The 19,793-nt window shown below is 43.9% G+C and overlaps 1 protein-coding gene across 1 annotated transcript in view; it reads left to right on the top strand.

Annotated features, from left to right (window-relative positions):
• The window catches only part of LOC115460153 (serine/threonine-protein phosphatase 6 regulatory ankyrin repeat subunit B-like), a 182,981-nt gene that overhangs the window by 57,534 nt on the left and 105,654 nt on the right, over positions 1-19,793 (top strand). Inside the window, exons 10-11 of the mRNA XM_030189994.1 lie at positions 10,309-10,410; positions 10,570-10,668. Coding sequence (XP_030045854.1) covers positions 10,309-10,410; positions 10,570-10,668 — 201 coding nt within the window. The remainder of the gene's footprint in view (positions 1-10,308; positions 10,411-10,569; positions 10,669-19,793) is intronic.

Below are 19,793 nucleotides of genomic sequence, written 5' to 3'. Positions count from 1 at the left end.
TTTATTCAAACATCCAAAGACTCAACATGAATCAAGTTTCAGCCACAGCGGCCTGCTTCAGGAGTCTTCAAAATGGATGAGCTATAGGGGGCACTATAGATGACTGTTCCCAAAACATAAACTCCCTCTCCTGCCCAAAAAGCCCCCAAATAAAATGAAGAATCTCATGAATGACATGGGATACTAAACAAAATGAAAATATTTGGTCCTAATAATCAAGCCGTGGAATCTGTTGGTAGTGGTCATGGTCAGAGTGACTGACATTCACAAACAAAAAGGGAAAAAAAAAAACCCTACGTGCACAGAAGACCAAGGCTCAACCAAACACACTTGCAGCCAACCAGGGATAAATAAAAATGTATTTATTAAGCACCATTTGGATTGTAGACCTGACACAGGGCCATATTTTAGTGGAAAGACCACCTGCTTTCAGGGGTCACAATAAAGACATTTTTATTCATCCCTGGTTGGCTGGAAGTGTGTTTGGTTCATCCCTATTCCTTTGTTCAGTCAGAATGACTGACATATCATGATTCAAAAGAGGTTTGGGCAAGTTCTTGGTGGAAAAATCCATAATCTCACACACCAAATAAGTCTAAATATAGGAGTGCACAAACTTTTTTTTTATAGGTGGAGGAAAAAACTTCAGCCAGACTATGCTTAGTTCTTTTATAAGCATCTGTCCATTACCATCATGAGTCAAACACCTTCCCCATCCTCTATTCTCGTATTTGTCACTTCTATTAATTTTAATGAATTTTTTTATATAACTTTTTTAACAATGGTAAAACATTTATAGATACATGGTGGCTTAGCTTTCAGAGACAATATAACCCTCTGCTTGTGCTCAATGTGTTTCACTAGATTTCTTCTTCAGCAGCAGCTGACACTGAAACATTCACTAAGTGCACACCAATCATGCTGTCACTCAAACAGCAACTCCCCTTCCCAATCCCCTGAAAGTCCAGCATCTCCATCTCCCCTACCCCAAATTTTCAGGATCTCCCTTTTTCCTCCATTCCTCTCCCTAACAGTCCATTGTCTGCCTTCTTAATCCCCCAACAATGCAGCATTTCCCATCCCCCTTCCTACCACCCATCAGGATCTCATCTCCTCACCCCTCCCCCTTTATCCAGCACCTAGCATCTCCTCATCCCTCCCTCTGTATCCAGTGTCTAGCATCACCCCTTTCTCCAGTATCTAGCATCTAGCCGTATCTTGCCAAGGACTTAAAAGGCATGAAGATGTTCAGAGAAAAGCAACGAAAATGGTATGGGGTCTGTGCCACAAGGCATAGGAGGAGAGACAGGAGGACCCCAGAGGAAAGGAGAGATGGGGTGATATGATACAGACATTCAAATATTTGAAAGGTATTAAAATACAAACAAACATTTTCTAGAGTCGGGAAGGCAGTAAAACTAGAGGACATGACTTAAGGTTGAAGGGTGGGGGCAATTCAGGAATAACGTCAGGAAGTATTTTTTTTCACAGAGAGGGTAGTAGATACCTTGAATACTCTCCGGTGGCAGGTGGTAGAGAAGAAAACAGTAACAGAATTAAAAAGTGCATGGGATAAACACAAAAGAATCCTGTATGGAAAGAGAATGGAACCAAGTAAACTTAGTAGTAATTAGATGGCAACAGCAGTAATTGGAAAGCATAGCCAGTGCTGGGCAGACTTCTACGGTCTGTGCCCTAATCATAGCCAGATAGATACAGTTTCAGTAGCTGGAGAACAAGTCCAGTACCGGGAAGACTTCTATGGTCTGTGCCCTGAAAATGGCAAGGCCAAATCAGGATCAAGTATACATATGAATTATCACATCATACCTTATTTTATGAGTTTATCATGTTGGATAGACTGGATGGACTGTACAGATCTTTATCTGCCGTCATCTGATATGTTACTGTGTTACTCTCTCCCTGTATCTAGTGTCGCAGCATCTCCTTTTCCTTTTCTCTTATTGCTCTCTCTCTTCTGTAGCATAACACAGCACAACAAAAAAAAAACATTTTTTGTGTGCTACTGGGCAAAAACCATTTGTCCTATACTAAATTCAGTGTGCGTATTCCAAATCCGAAGTCAGAATTGTTGTAACATGTCAGGAAATTTTGTTATGCATAAGTTTGCCCAAATGAATTAAGCACTTGGAAAGCAATGAATAATTTTTTACAGAACGAGTTTTACTCCATCAATTACCTGATCTACATCAAAGTTTTCGTAGTAAACAGTATATGAAAATGTAATGGAATAACAAAATTTTTAAAAAGTCTCGTATTCCAGTTTAAAAGTCTTACTTCAGCAAGGCCCAGTACTGTTAAAAGTGCTTCAGGCATCTACTTTTGCGTTTGTGACCGGTCATATTTTCCTGTTGCAAAAACCAGCAGTAGTCCCTCATCATGTTGGGATTCCAGCGGCCTTGGTATCTGTTCTCCATTGTAGAAATGTCTTTATGGAACCTCTCTCCATGTTCGTCACGTACGTGTCCCAAATTGGGTGGGAAAAAGTCAAGATGGGAATGTAACAAATGCATTTTCAATGACATTCGGCAGCCAAGTTGTTCATATGCTTTAAGCATGTTGTCTACTAGTTCAGCACAGTTTTCAGCTCGTCTGCTCCCAAGGAAGTTCTGCACTACTAGCACAAATGCATCCCAAGCATTAATATTATAAGTGAATAGGCTTTGCATGTATAACTTAAAATCTAGACATGTCAGGCAAATTCGGAGATCCTCAGAAGCTTAGCCGAGATTGGGTGGCAGAGCCGGTGGGGGGAGGTGGGCCTGGTTCTGGACAGACTTCTACGGTCTATGCCCTGAAAATGGCAGAAACAAATCAAGGTCAGGTAAACACATAAAGTAGCACATATGAGTTTAAATTGTTGGGCAGACTAGATGGACCGTGCAGGTCTTTTTCTGCCATCATCTACTATGTTACTATATTACTATGTATTTGGAATCGGCGGGTTCAATTTAGTATAAATCACATGTTTTTCTCTCAGTAGCAAAATCATTGTTGCGTTGTGATAATAGACAAAGAATTCAGCATCAGCCTGGAGTCTTGAAGCCCAGGCTTGCACTGAACTTCTGTCCTGTACTGCCCCCTCTTGATGCAGGACTTCCCCTGTGCTAGCGCTAAATTATTTTTCTCGTATGCTCCCTTAGAGGGAGCACAGTGGCAGTAAGAGTAAGAGAAAAGGGGGGGGGGGGGGAGAGATATAACACTCCTGTTCTGCTAATGCCATCCCTAATTGTTGCCACCCTAAGCTGACACCTAATCTGCCTAGTGGCAGTGTCAGACCTAGTTGAAGATAGGATGCTGGGCTTAATAGATCATGGTCTCACACAATGTGGCTTAACTTATGTTTTAAAGCTTTTAATTCTTTTTATTAGATAATCATTATCAGTCTTGAATTTCTGATTTGTGGTTCAGAGTTGGATAACCCCACATTTTGACTCCATTATGGATTGTTAGTAGGGTTGTCGAAATATGCTTTAAGGGCATTACAAGTGGCACAAAGTTTAGTGGCTAGAGTGATTGTAGGTTGTTCACATTATGAGCATATTTCATCTATTTTACAGCAGTTACACTGGTTGCCGCTGTGCATAGAATTATGCACAAGGTATTTTAATTGTGTTTAAGGCTATTTCTAACTTATGGGTCTTTTTACTAAGCTGCAGTAGCATGGAGGGGCATAATCAAACGTCGCCGGCGATCTATTTTGGCGGCGGCGCAACAGCTGGCCGGAACCGTATTTTCAAAAAAGATGGCCGGCCATCTTTTTTTTCGATAATACGTTTTAGCCCGGCCAAATGCCAGAGTTCGCTGGGTTTGAGAACGCTGGTTTTGTTTTTCAGCGATAATGGAAAAAATGCCGGCCATCTCAAACCCGGCGAAATCCAAGGCATTTGGTCATGGGAGGAGCCAACATTTGTAGTGCACTGGTCCCCCTGACATGCCAGGACTCTAGGAGGCACTTCTAAAAATGTTTAAAAAATACACAAATACCTCCCAGGTGCATAGCTCCCTTACCTTGGGTGCTGAGTCCCCCCCAAACCCACTCCCCACAACTCTACAACATTACCATGGCCCTTATGGGCGAAGGGGGGCACCTACATGTGGCTACAGTGGGTTTGAGGGGGGGGGGTTGGAGGACTCAACATTTAGCACCACAAGTGTAACAGGTAGAGAGGGATGGACCTGGGTCTGCCTGCCTGGAGTGCACTGCACCCATTAAAAACCGCTCCAGGGACCTGCATACTGCTGTCAGGGAGTTGGGTATGACATTTAAGGTTGGCATAGAGGCTGGCAAAAAAGTGTTTTATTTTTATTTTTTTAGTGTGGGAGGGGGTTGGTGACCACTCGGGGAGTATGGGGAGGTCATCCCCCATTCCCTCCGGTGGTCATCTGGTCAATTGGGGCACCTGTTTGAGGCTTGGTCATGAAAATTAAAGGACCAAGTAAACCCGGCGAAATACTGATTAACGCCGCTTTTTTTCCCATTATCCGCAAAAGCTGGCCATCTGGTAACCATGCCCATGCCCACCCATGTCCCGCCTTCGCTTCGCCGCCAACACACCCCCTTGAACTTTCGCCGGCGCGGCGACGGGAAAGTGGCGATGGTCTCAAAAAAGCCACTTTTGATTATACGGATTTCACCGCTTTTGAGAGATCGTCGGCCATCTCCCCATTTATGTCGGAAGATGGCCGGCGATCACTTTCGAAAATAAGCCTGATTGTAAGCTCATGGTAGAAATTGTCTGGCAGTAAATGCCAAGATGCCCATTATGGGACAGATTCTATATATTGCACCTGAAAAATCCATGCGGAAAAACATTTGCCTAGGTGTATTCTCTAAAGTACACCTAAATTTTATAAAATAGATTTAAATGTCCACGCAATATATAGAATATGCCAAGCGGCTCGCCACGTGACCAAATTTGGTCATATCCATTTAGGCCACATTTTACTTGGCATAAATCCTGATGCCTAAATTAGGCACAGATTGGGTGTATTCTATAATAATGTGCAGAGATTTTAGAAACACTTATGCCCCACCCATGGCAACACCCTCTTTTCAACTATTCAACTTAGAATTTAGGTGCACCACATTATAGAATACACTTAGAGAGTTATGCACATAAATCTCAATGCCAATTAGTGCTGATAATTGCATGTTAACATACAATTAAGAGTGCTGAATAGCTAGTTTACCAATTAAAGATATGTGCTTTGTTATAGAATATGCTTAGGTTTCCAAGTGGATTTTCAGACACCATATATATATATATATATATATATAATCCAGAGGTGTATTCCTATGGGTGTCTCAGCATTTACCCCCAGCTAATTTCTACCACAAGCTAAAAACGTTATCGCAGTTTAGTAAAAGGACTCCTTAATCTCACCCTAGATATCTGCTTTGCTCAAAATCCAAAATCCAGTGAGGAGTTTAAGAAAGTCTTCAAATTTTTGTTGGACACTCCTACTGTACGTGAAATGAGGTTAGAGGAATATCATATAAAAAATTTTAGAGTTCTGGGTGCAACTTTGTGAACTTGGTTGAACTATTTGCCTGAATCTTTAAGCTCGGTTTAGGGTGTTGTCATGTCCCCTACCTCAACGCAAGCGGCGTCCTTGGGCTATGCAGGGTCCCTTGACATGCACACTTGATTGGCACAGCCCTGAGTCATGTGTGTGTGGTTCTTCTCTTGCTGCAGGCTCCTTGATTGTTTTGCTTCCATGCACCTGGCTCTGCTCTCTCTCTCTCTCTCTCTCTCTCTCTCTCTCTGCCTGGCTTCCAGGCTCCTTGATTGCTTTGCTTCCACCCACCTGGGTCTGCTCTTCCTCTGCCTGGCTTCCCTTGCTTCTCTCCTATTGGTCTTCCGGTTCCTCCTTCCCCTGCTCTTGTCTTATGGCTGTGCCCCTTCTCCCTGCTGATGTCAGATGCCAGCACTTCATCAGCTGAGCTCTCCCTAGACTCCTTGCTTTGGCTTCTACTTTGGTAGGTGTTACTTGCTCAGTAGTGTGCTTCTCCTCTACTTTGTTCTTCGTTACTGACTCTGCCTGTACCTGGATTTCTCTTGTGTCTGCTGCCTGCCAACTGACTCTGCCTGTACCTGGATTACTCTTGTGTCTGCTGCCTGCCTACTGACTCTGCCTGTACCTGGATTACTCTTGTGTCTGCTGCCTGCCTACTGACTCTGCCTGTACCTGGATTACTCTTGTGTTTGCTGCCTGCCTACTGACCTTGCCTGTACCTGGATTATTCTTGTGTCTGCTGCCTGCCTCCTGACCTTGCCTGTATCTGGATTACTTTCCTGTCTGCTGCCTGCCTACTGACTCTGCCTGTACCTGGATCACTCTCTTGCCTGCTGCCTGTCTGGCCGTCACGTTCATCACCCCGCTTCCTGCTCCATCTTGTAAGCCCTGCAGGCCGCCCGCACCTAGGAGCTCAACCTCTGGGGAACAGTGGTCAGCACAGGTGAAACCCAGGGTTGTCTGGCCGCCAAGCAGAACCTGGTTCGAGTACCGGGCTCGGCAGCACTCTACTTGGTAAAAGAACTCACAGGTTAGACAGGTGTTGCCCTTATTAAGAACAGACTTAAGACATTTTATTTCAATGAGATTTTAATCAGTAATGTTTAATAACTATTTATTTTGAAGGGTTGTTGCTTTATATTTAACTAAAGTTCATTTTGTTTATTTTTATGTAATAAGCATATATTTTATTGCATTGTTGTTTTTAACTATGTATGTTACTTTTGTAAACCGCCAAGAATTTTCTGGATTGTGCGAGATAGTAAATAATGTAAATAAATAATAATAGAACACAGAATTCAGTAGTGTCATCCATTCAAAGGCTGCATTGTTTTTTTTATTGTTGTTTCTCTGCACTATAACAGAGCTCAGTACAAGCCTAAAGCTAAGAACATAAGAACTACCATTCTGAGTCAGACCAAACTAGTTTAGTATCCTGTATCCAATGGTGGCCAATCCAGGTCATAAGTACCTGGCAGGATCCCCCAAATTAACTAAATTCCGTGCTATTTACCCCCAGGGATAAGCAGTGGCTTTCCCCAGTTCTACTTTAATAACAATATTGGTCTTTTCTCCAGGAACTTGTGCAAACTTTTTTTTTAATCCAGTTACATTAGCTGCTTTATCCACATTATCCAGCAACAAGTTCCAGAGCTTAACCATGTCCTGAGTGAAAAGATATTTTCTTCTATTTGTTTTAAATGTTCTACTTTGTAACTTCATGGCATGTCATGTCTTTTTTTTATGTTTTGAAAGCATAAACAATTGACTTACATTTATTTGTTCCACTCCATGATCATTTTTAGGGTCTCTTTTTTCAAGCCGCGCTAGTGGTCCCTGCATGGTAATGCCAATGGAGCCCATTCAAACTGAATGGACTTTGTCAGCATTACCGCATTGGGAGTCGCTAGTGTGGCTTGATAAATGAGGCCCTTATTTTGGCCTTTTAGTGCATAGAGTTGCAAATTAGAGCTCTCAAACACCAGATGGCGCTAACACCCCACGTGTCAGTGTTCTCAGCACCTCATGACAGTTAATCCTCCAGGGAAACAAAGCCTGAGCACTGAGCAGTTCTGCTAAAGACATTCTGATTTTGTAATACAGTTTGATCATGAATTGTGTGACAAAATGATCTTGGTGCTTAGGTAGAGTAAGCTAACTTACACCCAAATTATTGAACATTATATCTTGTCCTGTTATTATTATGTTATGTTTTATCTATTTACCCACTTCTCATTATACATAATTTTCTGTGCACCTTAACTGCAATAAGGCTGAAATTGTTATTCTGCTAATATGATTACCATGATATTCTCATGCACCTTGTTATCTATATTCTGATTTCCTTATCCCATTAATGTGATTGTTGTTGTATTATATTGTAAGCCACATTGAGCCTGCAAATAGGTGGAAAAATGTGGGATATAAATGCGGCAAAGAAAGAAAGAACACAGAGCTTCATTTCAATACCTGGAACATGCATTCATGGGTCCTTTTTCTAAGGCGCACCGAAAAATGACCTGCGCTGGTGTAGGCAAGTGTATTGGACACGCGCAGGTCCATTTTCAGCGTGCCTGGAAAAAAGGCCTTTTTTTGTGGCCGAAAATGGATGTGCAGCAAAATTAAAACCAGCTCGTGTCCATTTTCGGCCTGAGACCTTACTGCCAACCATTGACTTAGCAGCAAGGTCTCATGCGTTAACTGGGCGGTAATCATCAGCACGCATACACTTCCAATTACTGCCCGGTTAGCTTCATGCGGTAGAAAATAGAAATTATTTTCTGCTGCGCATTATGGACGCGCGTCAAAAATAGAATTACCACCCGAGGCATCCAGTAGCCGAGCGGTAGAGCATTGGACACGCATAGGTGCCTAAGCATCTTAGTAAAAAGGCCCCTCAATTTGTAAGCTCACCAGTCATTTTCACACTTCTTTCCAGAGTCGTCACCGAATTTTAGCTTCATTGGACTGAATAATGGTAGAACTTACCTACATTTTAAAATTACAGCCAAAACCTTACCCCCTTCCCCCCCCCCCCCCCCCCCATATTCAGCCAGCAGCAGGCAGCGCTGACCCCAAATATTTAATTACGGGTTGTTTCTGTTGACTGACATGGAATATCTGAGGTTTTTTTTGGCAGGCTATACGTAACTTAAACAGCTATGTGAATCAGGGGTGTAGCCACACCTCAATGGGAGGGGGGCCAGAACCCAAAATTGGGGGGGGGCACATTTTGACCCACCTTCCCACCACTACCCCCTGATGCTGCTTCCGCCTCCCCACCACCACTACCCCCCCCCCCCCCCCCCCCCCCGCCACCGCTGCAAAGGTACCTTGGCTTTCTGAGGTCCTCAATCCCCACCAGCTGAAGCGTCTGTCCCGTGCTAGTCTCACATTGCCTGTCCTGTTTTCAGTCATGCCGTGCACGCTCATTTTAATTGCTGGAGTAACGACCATTAGCGCATAAGCACTTATCAACACGTATTTTGTAGGTGGTAAGGGATCACGTGTTAATCCTGCATTAATCACTTAGGATGTGGCAATGCCCACATGCTATCCAGTTAGCATAGCCATGCTCACTCTCTGCCCCCAGTGCTAATAAATCAATTTTACTTTTTACTGTGTGGATAGCACTCAAACATACGTTAGTACTTACCGCATCTTAGTAAAAGGGCCCCTAAGGATAACTGTAGTACTACTTGTGTAGAATGGTCTTTCATATGAGCAATTTTACTGTCATCATGTCATCAACCCTTCTCTACTAGGGGCCCATACTTTCTTTTTTATATTTCTATTTTGCTCACACCCTTTTCAGTAGTAGCTCAAGGTGAGTTGCATTCAGGTACTCTGGATATTTCTCTGTCCCAGGAGGGCTCACAATCTAAGTTTGTATCTGAGGCAGTGGAGGGTTAAGTGACTTGCCCAAGATCACAAGGAGCAGCAGGGGGATTTGAACCAGCCACCTCTGGGTTGCAAGACAGGTGCTCTAACCACTAGGCCACTCCACTCTTTCATGTCTTCCTTCAGTGTACAGTACGGCTGAAGGGAGATATAATAAAGGTCTATAAAATAATGAGTGGAGTGGAACAGGTAGTAAATTTTTCTTCACTCAACATGTAATTAAACTCTGGAATTCATTGCCATAGAACAGTGGTTCCCAAACCTGATCCTGGAGGCACCCCAGCCAGTGAGGCAGTGGAGGGTTAAGTGACTTGCCCAAGATCACAAGGAGCAACAGTGGGATTTGAACCAGTCACCTCTGGATTGCAAGACTGGTGCTTTAGCCACTAGGCCACTCCTTCCATTTCCAACACCCTTGCTTGGCAATCACTGATAAGCGAAGACAGTGGAAGCATGGAAACTTGGGGCCCAATATTCAGAAAATACTGAGCTCCTAAATTAATGCTCCTAAATTAGCCTCCTATATTTGAGTCCTATTTTCAGCCAAAATTAGAAGCCTAACTTGTCGGATGAAAATTCACCTTAATTTAGGAGCCTAAAAGTTATGGTCATAAATTTAGGGTTATCATTTATTTGCTTAGATTTATGAGCAAAGTGCTGAAAATCAGTGCTAAGTGCCTAACTTATTTTCTCTGTCCTAAATTTGCCCCTGTTGCCATCCACTTTTTATGTTCTTAAATTTAATAGTGACATTTTCAGTAAAAATGTATGCTCTCAGTCCTAGCAAATTTTCAAAGAGGCCAATTTATGAGCAAAACTCTCAGAAGCATAAATCCTTTGAATATCAGGCCTTCTTATGTCTTTCAGGCACAAGAGACACCTCTGCATATTGCCGCTCGCATACAAGAGGGCGAAAAGGTTGCGGAGATGCTGCTGAAGAGTGGGGCTGATGTCAATGTGGAACAGGAGGTAAAGAGACACAGGAGACTACAGACATTGCTAGTTAAGAAACCTCACTCCTCACTAGCCAAGAGCCCCTTCCCCACTAAAAAGTAGTTGTGCTGTTAAAACAGCGGGCTTGAGTAAAGAAGGTTGTTGTGGCTTCAGCTGACTCACTCTTTGTTTCAGAATGGGGAGACAGCCATGCACATCGCAGCCCGCCATGGCAACCTGAAAATGATCACTGCTCTGATCGAGGAAGGAGGGGAGCTTATCTGGCAGTCAAAGGTAACCTCCTTGGGGGGGGGGGGGCACCTCACTGCAGAACCTTATACAGTATAGGCTCTTGAAAGAGAGAATGGAAAAAGAATAAAGGGAAGAGTAATGCATTTGATATACCGCCTCTGTCTCGGTAGTTTGGGCACGTCTTTTACATGTGTGCTGGGCCATTTTTTTACCAAGGCTGAGAAAAAGACAATTTTTTTTAATGGGCCTGGAAATGGGCTTGCGCTAATATTAAAACTAGTGCATGCCTATTTACAGCCTGAGCACATACCGCCACCCATTGACCTACCAGTAAGGGCTTATGCGCTACCTACGTGGTAACCATGCAGCGCACGCCATTGTGGATGCAACTACTACTACTTACCATTTCTAAAGCGCTACTAGACGTAAGCAGTGCTGTACACTTGAACATGAAGAGACAGTCCCTGCTCGACAGACCTTACAATCTGATTAGGACAGACAAACAGGACAAACAAGAGATAAGGGAATATTAAAGTGAGGATGATAAAATAAGGGTTATGAACAAGTAAATAAGGGTTAGGAGTTAAAAGCAGCATCAAAAAGGTGGGCTTTTAGCCTAGATTTGAAGACTGCCAGAAATGGAGCTTGATGTACCGGCTCAAGAAGTCTATTCCAGGCATATGGTGCAGCAAGATAAAAGGAACTGGAGTTAGCGGTGGAGGAGAAGGGTGCAAATAAGAGAGATTTACCCAGTGAACAGAGTTCCCGGGAGGAATGTAGGGAGAGATGAGAGTGGAGAGGTACTGAGGAGCTGCAGAGTGAATGCACTTATAAGTCAATAAGAGTAGTTTGAACAGTATGCGGAAATGGATAGGAAGCCAGTGAAGTGATTTGAGGAGAGGGCTAATATGAGCATAGCGACACTGGCGGAATATAAGTCGTGCAGCAGAATTTTGAACAGATTGAAGAGGAGAGAGATGGCTAAGTGGGAGACCTGTGAGAAGCAAGTTGCAATAGTCTAAGCGAGAGGTGATAAGAGTGTGGATAAGAGTTCTGGTAGTGTGCTCAGAAAGGAAAGGGCAAATTTTTGGTAATATTAAGAAACGACACTGCCGGTTACTGCTGGAGCCAACTTTTCAAAATGATTGGGGGTGCTGAAATCTTTTTTTTTTTTTTTTACAGGTGGTGCATTTCCCCCCTTCCATTCACCCTCCCCCACCATATCCAGCAATTCTCCTCTCTCCCCTGCCCTCTCCTCCATTCATATCCAGCAATTCTCCTCTCTCCCCTACCCTCCCTCCCCTCTCATCCATGTCCAGCAAATTCTCCTCTCTCCCCTGCCCTCCCCTCCCTCCATCCATATCCAACAAGTCTCATCTCTCCCCTGCCCTCCCTTCCATGTCTAGCGATTTCTCCTCTCTCCCCTCCCCTCCATGTCCAGTAATTTGCCCCAAACACCACCTACCCCTTTTCAGCCCCCCCCTCTCCTCCGAGTTCCAGGCCCCCTCTCCTCTCCTCTGAGTTCCAGGCCCCCCCCCCTCGCCTCCGAGTTCCAGGCCCAACCCCAGCCCAACCTTTTCTCCCACAAGAGTCCTCCATCCTCGCCTTCCTGCCTTCCAGAATTTAAAACTCATTTTACCTCGCCTCGCTCAGTCCCGGCAGCAGCAGTGAAAGGCAAGCAGACTTGGCGCTTCAGCCTTCCTTTCTCTCTCAGCTCTGGTCCCGCCCTTGCGGAAACATGAAATGAAGGCAGGACCAGAGCTGAAAGAGAAGGGAAAGCTGAAGCGCCGAGCCTGCTTGCCTTTCACTGCAGCTGCCGGGACTGAGCGAGGCGAGATAAGATGAGTTTTAAATTCTGGAAGGCAGGAAGGCGAGGACGGAGGACTCTTGAGGGAGAAGAGGGCGGGCAGGTCAGGCTGGAACCGGAAGTTCCGACGGCGGGGAAAATATTGGGGGTACTCGAGCACCCACATCAGTCACGGAGTCAGCGCCTATGGCCCCTGCAATAGAAAATCAAAAATTATTTTCTACCACAGGATTTGGCATGTACCAAAATTGGAATTACTGCCAGGCACACATGCTACCCTGGCAGTAGTGCTGATTGGGCACATACTACCCATGCGTTAGCCCTCCTGCACCTTTGTAAAAGGGCTCCAAAGTGATTTACATATTATACACAGGTATTGTCCCTAATGGGCTCACAGTCTAAGTTTTGTACCTTAGGGGCCCTTTTACCAAGCCATGCTAAAAAGTGGCCAGCGCTGTTGTCAGCGCATTGGTTTTCCGTGCACTGTGGCCACTTTTAGCACAGTGGCAAAATGGCTGCATTGCTATATATTTCTTTAATGGCCACGCACCAGCTTCCCAATTTGCATGTGGCCATTACTGCGGGAGCCCTTACTGTCACCAATTTTGTTGGTTCTAAGGGCTCCTGAGCTAATTCTGCAGTAATCGGGCAGCATGCAGCAATGTGCCCAAGCTGCCCGATTAGCACAGGGCATGCCTTCTCTCTCTGCCCATTGTCACACCTCATCAGTATGGGATTGGCGCATTCTGATGAGCTCACTACTACAGGACACAGTGGCAGTGCGTTTTGCCATGAAGTAGGCACATGCTGGTATCTACCGCACCTTAGAAAAAGGGTCCCTAGAGAAGAAAGAAGGAAGAGAAAATGTGGTTAATTATGAAGTTCTAAATCGTATGCCAGGCTTTTTTTCAGCTCTTGTAAGGATTCCAATTTTTGTTCTTTTACAACTGTTTAGTTCAGTCTTCTATTTTTCTTTGCTCTTATACCCTGCCTTTTTAGTCCGGTGACATTGTGCAAAGTAGTTTACAACAAATTAATAAACAATTCATAAATATAAATCAAAAACAATTCAAATACAGTTCATAAACATTTAACAGAATGTGCTATAAATAAACATAATGCCAGACAATACAGTTTTAACCCAGTTACTCAACAGTGCCTCATTCCCTTCTTTCCCTAGGAAATCAGTCAGACTGGGTTTTTTTGGAGGGTTCTTCAGGTAGATAACTCTCATCTGTCTCCTCAGTAAATAGGTCTGAAGGAATAGCAACTACAGACAATCTAAACCTTTACATAGGCTTGTTTTCTGGCTCAGTGAGAGCTTCTGCCAAGCAGAGGGCCTGAGTTAGATGTCCACAAGTACATAAGTATAGCCATACTAGGACAGACCAAAATGTCCATCAAGCCCAGCATCCTGTTTCCAATCCAAGTCACAATACCTGGCAAGATCCCAAAAAAGTACAAACTGCTTATCCCAGAAATAGTGGATTTTCCCCAAGTCCAATTTAATAATGGCCTATGGACTTTTCCTTTAGGAAGCCGTCCAAACCTTTTTAAAACTCTGCTAAGCTAACCACCTTTACCACATTCTCTGGCAATGAATTCCAGCATTTAATTACACGTTGAGTGAAGAAACATTTTCTCTGATTCATTTTAAATTTACTACTTACTACTCCCTGGCCATCCTGGGACACTGCAAAAGTAGCATCCAATGCCTGAAGGAATGAGGTGAAAGGCAAATCACTGCCATCTAGTGACTGGACTTACAGTTACCATTCTGGAAGGAACCTTGGTACCTGGAACCAAGCCAATGACTATAAATTAGGGTTACTAGGCATCCTTGATTTTCAGACCCTTTTCCCCGATTCTCCCTTGTTTGGCAACCATCTGTCCACAATTTTAGTAGGGGGACAGAGGAGCTGTATGTTAATTTTGCCTACCTACCCTCATGTGATCCAGCATTTCCAGGTCTCACTCCGATTGAACACCAGCATCAGAACAGACCTGTATGCATCTCTCTGCAAGATGAAGCATTTACTTACTGCATTGCCTATTGGTACCAGTACATTATGGTGCATATGTTAGAAGAACTATGTGGCTATTAGATGTGGATAAACCACATTTAGATGTTTATATTGCATAAACATTTAAAAAGGGAGGATATCAAGTTGTGTTAGGGCTTTAAGCACATTATTTGCAATTTAAAGAGTCCTACATCTATTTAAGTCACTGTTTTGCACCTCATTACTTTGTAAATAGCATAACATGACTTGCAGTGATATAAGTCATGTTGTGGGCAGCAAATGACTGTGAAATAACTGTAGCCAAAAGCTGGGGTCATTTTCTCCATCAAAACAATCTCCCTAGGAAAACATTTGCTGACAAGTAATACATGACACTAAAAAGGAGGAAAAGGATCTCAGAAATGTAGGGGTATTTACCTGAGATCTCACCTTTGCTGGTCTTGGCCTATACAAGCCTGAACCATTCTTATAACAATATGGATTCTACAGCCTGTGGCCTGAATACATCTGTAACTATCAGAATCCAGCTTTCTTGCAAAGGAAAATTACTGCTGAGCATTGCAAGATTATTTCATCCAAGGACATATTCTATGTTGTTGTCACGGTTGTGCCCATGTTTCGGGCTCTCCTTCTTCTCGCCACCTAGGGGCCAGACTTGGGGGCTGCAATGGACTGTCTGGTTATTATCACCCGTTCCAGATTTCAGCCCAGTCTGGTCCAGATCTTCCGGGCTGCCAGACTTGCTTGTTTTGTTTGAACCTACACAGCACCCGTAGTTGCCTGGTGATTGCTGCAGTGAGCCTCAGCTGCTACTGGGCTTATTAGCCATTTTGACACTCTCTGCTTTGCCTTTGCATCGCCTAAGGCCCTAGTATGTTGGAATGCTGGTGCACTTCTGCCTAGTCCAGTTTATTGTCTGTGTTCTTGCCTGATTCTAGTTTAGGTTCTGTATTGCTTGTGTACTGTATTGCTTGTTTCCTTGCCTTGTTTCTTGTCTGTATTTCTGTGTTTAGTTTCTGTTTGTGCTTCTTGTTCAGTGGCTGCCTCGCAGCCTTCAGTTCTGTCTTTTGTCTGTCTGTGTTTGTTCCCTGATTCAGTGGCTGCTTGCAGCTTCCAGTTCCTGCCCTGTCCTGTAAGTCCTGTCGGCCGCCTGCAGCCAGGGGCTCAACTCCTGGGGAAGGGTGGCTAGTGCAGGTGAAGTCTTGCTGTTCCTATCTGAGTTCTGTCTTGTTCCTGGTGTGGGGTGGTTTTGCCTGCCACTGCCGCTCCTCGGCAGTGGCCCAAGGGCTCACAAACCTAGTTCTTGCTTTGGAAAGCCTAACAGTTGCAAACTGGCTGCTATCTCTTGGGAAGCTTGGAGGAGAAAAACACCTATGGCTCCAAAAGAATGGAATCAGACAAGGAGTTTGCATGCCATTAATAACCGCTTCATGGCTTTAACAAAGGCTTCTTCATGACAATGAATCTGGCTGGACATTATGTCATCATATGTGATTGGTCCACAGGTATCATCTGACGATTGGATACCAAAGGTTTGGACTGAAGAAAGTTCAGTTGGAGAGAGAACACCAGAGATGGAGGGAGAACAGGAAGAAGAGAACACCAGAGAAAGAAACACCGGAGAATTTGCAGGTGGATAGAAAGCTCTAAAGAGAGCAAGAGACTGATTTTCCTAACACCAGTGAATTGCGTGCCTTGTAACCAACTGAAAAAGCTTGCTCAGCTATCACATCAGGCCTTATCAAAGACTGTACCATTTGTATCCAGAATTCAGCTTGGACCTGATTCCTGGACTGAGACTTCAGCTTCTCTACCATTGGGAGTCTGTGTCAGACGGCAAGGTGAGATAGCAGGATTTATTACCCATAGTCACGAGGATAGTTAGTCCTTATTTTGTCTGAGACAGATAGGTTTACGTCAGGACTTCTGGTCTGTGTATTCAACTGATCACTGTATTTTGCATAAGACGTGTAATAAGTTCTTATAAGGATTATTAGGATAATCGGATGGTAATCTATTTTGGTGATAATCTAATTTTATAGCAAGTTATTTTTGTATTTTGCTTGGCACTTTGCTTCAGAACTATTTATATATATTTTTCTTTACCTAATAAATAATATATATTCCATCTGTGGCATTGTTCATTTCTCCAGCACAGCTAGCACGTCATTTGGGCTATAGAGGTACATCCCTAGACACTAGTTCAGAGGATTGCTATCTGGTAATGTTCTCTGATATATAAGTACCTCTAGCTTGCACTACAGAAACCACATGAACAGCCAACTTAACTGTTTTCTTTGTCCAATTCTAGGTTCCAAATCATTGATCCTGAAAAAAAGGTTCAACTTTTTCAAAAATTTCTTTGCTTATTATGAGAGAGATTTTTTTGATGTGAACTTGTTGTTTGAGCAGTCTCCATTTATCCCTTGATTGGAGTAGGTATTATTTTCTCCAGGCTGGGAGCATCGGGATACAGGTTGCACCCTGATGCTCCCTGCTGGAGGTTAAAGGAGCCATGGTGCAGATTCTGCAAGCCCCCAGACCCCCCAATCTAGTCTCCCCCCATCTTCCATAATTCCCCCACCCCATCCCCATACAGTGGTGGAAATAAGTATTTGATCCCTTGCTGATTTTGTAAGTTTGCCCACTGACAAAGACATGAGCAGCCCATAATTGAAGGGTAGGTTATTGGTAACAGTGAGAGATAGCACATCACAAATTAAATCCAGAAAATCACATTGTGGAAAGTATATGAATTTATTTGCATTCTGCAGAGGGAAATAAGTATTTAATCCCTCTGGCAAACAAGACCTAATACTTGGTGGCAAAACCCTTGTTGGCAAGCACAGCGGTCAGACGTCTTCTGTAGTTGATGATGAGGTTTGCACACATGTCAGGAGGAATTTTGGTCCACTCCTCTTTGCAGATCATCTCTAAATCATTAAGAGTTCTGGGCTGTCGCTTGGCAACTCGCAGCTTCAGCTCCCTCCATAAGTTTTCAATGGGATTAAGGTCTGGTGACTGGCTAGGCCACTCCATGACCCTAATGTGCTTCTTCCTGAGCCACTCCTTTGTTGCCTTGGCTGTATGTTTTGGGTCATTGTCGTGCTGGAAGACCCAGCCACGACCCATTTTTAAGGCCCTGGCGGAGGGAAGGAGGTTGTCACTCAGAATTGTACGGTACATGGCCCCATCCATTCTCCCATTGATGCGGTGAAGTAGTCCTGTGCCCTTAGCAGAGAAACACCCCCAAAACATAACATTTCCACCTCCATGCTTGACAGTGGGGACGGTGTTCTTTGGGTCATAGGCAGCATTTCTCTTCCTCCAAACACGGCGAGTTGAGTTCATGCCAAAGAGCTCAATTTTTGTCTCATCTGACCACAGCACCTTCTCCCAATCACTCTCGGCATCATCCAGGTGTTCACTGGCAAACTTCAGACGGGCCGTCACATGTGCCTTCCGGAGCAGGGGGACCTTGCGGGCACTGCAGGATTGCAATCCGTTATGTCGTAATGTGTTACCAATGGTTTTCGTGGTGACAGTGGTCCCAGCTGCCTTGAGATCATTGACAAGTTCCCCCCTTGTAGTTGTAGGCTGATTTCTAACCTTCCTCATGATCAAGGATACCCCACGAGGTGAGATTTTGCGTGGAGCCCCAGATCTTTGTCGATTGACAGTCATTTTGTACTTCTTCCATTTTCTTACTATGGCACCAACAGTTGTCTCCTTCTCGCCCAGCGTCTTACTGATGGTTTTGTAGCCCATTCCAGCCTTGTGCAGGTGTATGATCTTGTCCCTGACATCCTTAGACAGCTCCTTGCTCTTGGCCATTTTGTAGAGGTTAGAGTCTGACTGATTCACTGAGTCTGTGGACAGGTGTCTTTCATACAGGTGACCATTGCCGACAGCTGTCTGTTATGCAGGTAACGAGTTGATTTGGAGCATCTACCTGGTCTGTAGGGGCCAGATCTCTTACTGGTTGGTGGGGGATCAAATACTTATTTCCCTCTGCAGAATGCAAATAAATTCATATACTTTCCACAATGTGATTTTCCAGATTTAATTTGTGATGTGCTATCTCTCACTGTTACCAATAACCTACCCTTCAATTATGGGCTGCTCATGTCTTTGTCAGTGGGCAAACTTACAAAATCAGCAAGGGATCAAATACTTATTTCCACCACTGTACCTGTACCTATCTGTTCTGGTGGTCTAGCAGTCCTGGCATCCCGGCACCAGCTGTCAAAATGGTGCCCCTAGCAGTAAGCCTCATATCACTAAGGGGTCATGTTTCTTTATATGGCCAGACAGGTACAGACATATGGGGTGGGAAAATTACGGAAGTTGGGTGCTACATCGGGGGTGGGGGATTGCATCAGAGATGGGGGGGCTTTATCAGAGGGTGGGTATGTGTTTTGGGAGGGGAGGGAAGGAGAAGATTGAATAGCAGTCTCCAGCCTGGGTGCATCAGGCCACAGCTTTGCGACCTGATGTTCCTGGGCCACTGGACTGCTTGCAATGTGGCACACGAGTGGCATTATTTTTTTTATCACTGGATTCAGCAACGTGCGGAACTAAGGTCCTGCAGGTTGCTCAATCCCATGGTAAATTATGGTGCAGTAAAAGCTCAACTTTCACCACATCTTGGTAACTTCTCTCCTAAATCCCATTTTTAGAACGCTCATACACCATACTATGTAATCAGGATAAAAAGTCTACATATAATTATTATACAGGAAATAGATACACATTTTTAGTTTTAAAAAAACCCCAATGTAAATCTTCATATAAAACCTATAAATCGTACAGGGGCCATTTACTAAACTGTGGTAAAAAAAAGTGGCCTTAGCATACTTTTACTTGGGTCTTTCCTGCACGCCAAGACCATTTTTATTGCAGCAGTAAAAAGGCCAATTTTCTATTAATTGAATTAATAGACATGCCTAATGGTTAGTGCTGCAGTCTGAGAACCAGGGGAACTGAGTTTGATTCCCACTACAGCTCCTTGTGACTCTGGGCAAGTCACTTAACCCCTCCATTGCCCCAGGTACAAAATAAATACCTGTATATAATATGTAAACTGCTTTGATTGTAACCACAGAAAGGTGATGTAATCAAGTCCCATCACCCTTCCCTTTCCTCTTTATATTCAATGGAATTGCATCTACCTCAGGAAGAGGAGGATAGAGATAATGCTGTAGAAAGAATACAAAATCAAAGTCTATTTTATATTCATAACTTTCAGTAGCTCTCAGATGGATTATGCTACCTGATATTGTCCAGCTATATAGGAATTGATAGACAAACAACATATTTTTCTACCAAGGTCATTT

The sequence above is a fragment of the Microcaecilia unicolor genome, chromosome 1 (assembly GCF_901765095.1).
Source record: "Microcaecilia unicolor chromosome 1, aMicUni1.1, whole genome shotgun sequence".
NCBI lineage: Eukaryota > Metazoa > Chordata > Amphibia > Gymnophiona > Siphonopidae > Microcaecilia > Microcaecilia unicolor.
Note: the sequence above shows the minus strand (reverse complement) of the source record. Positions and strands in the feature narration are given on the sequence as shown.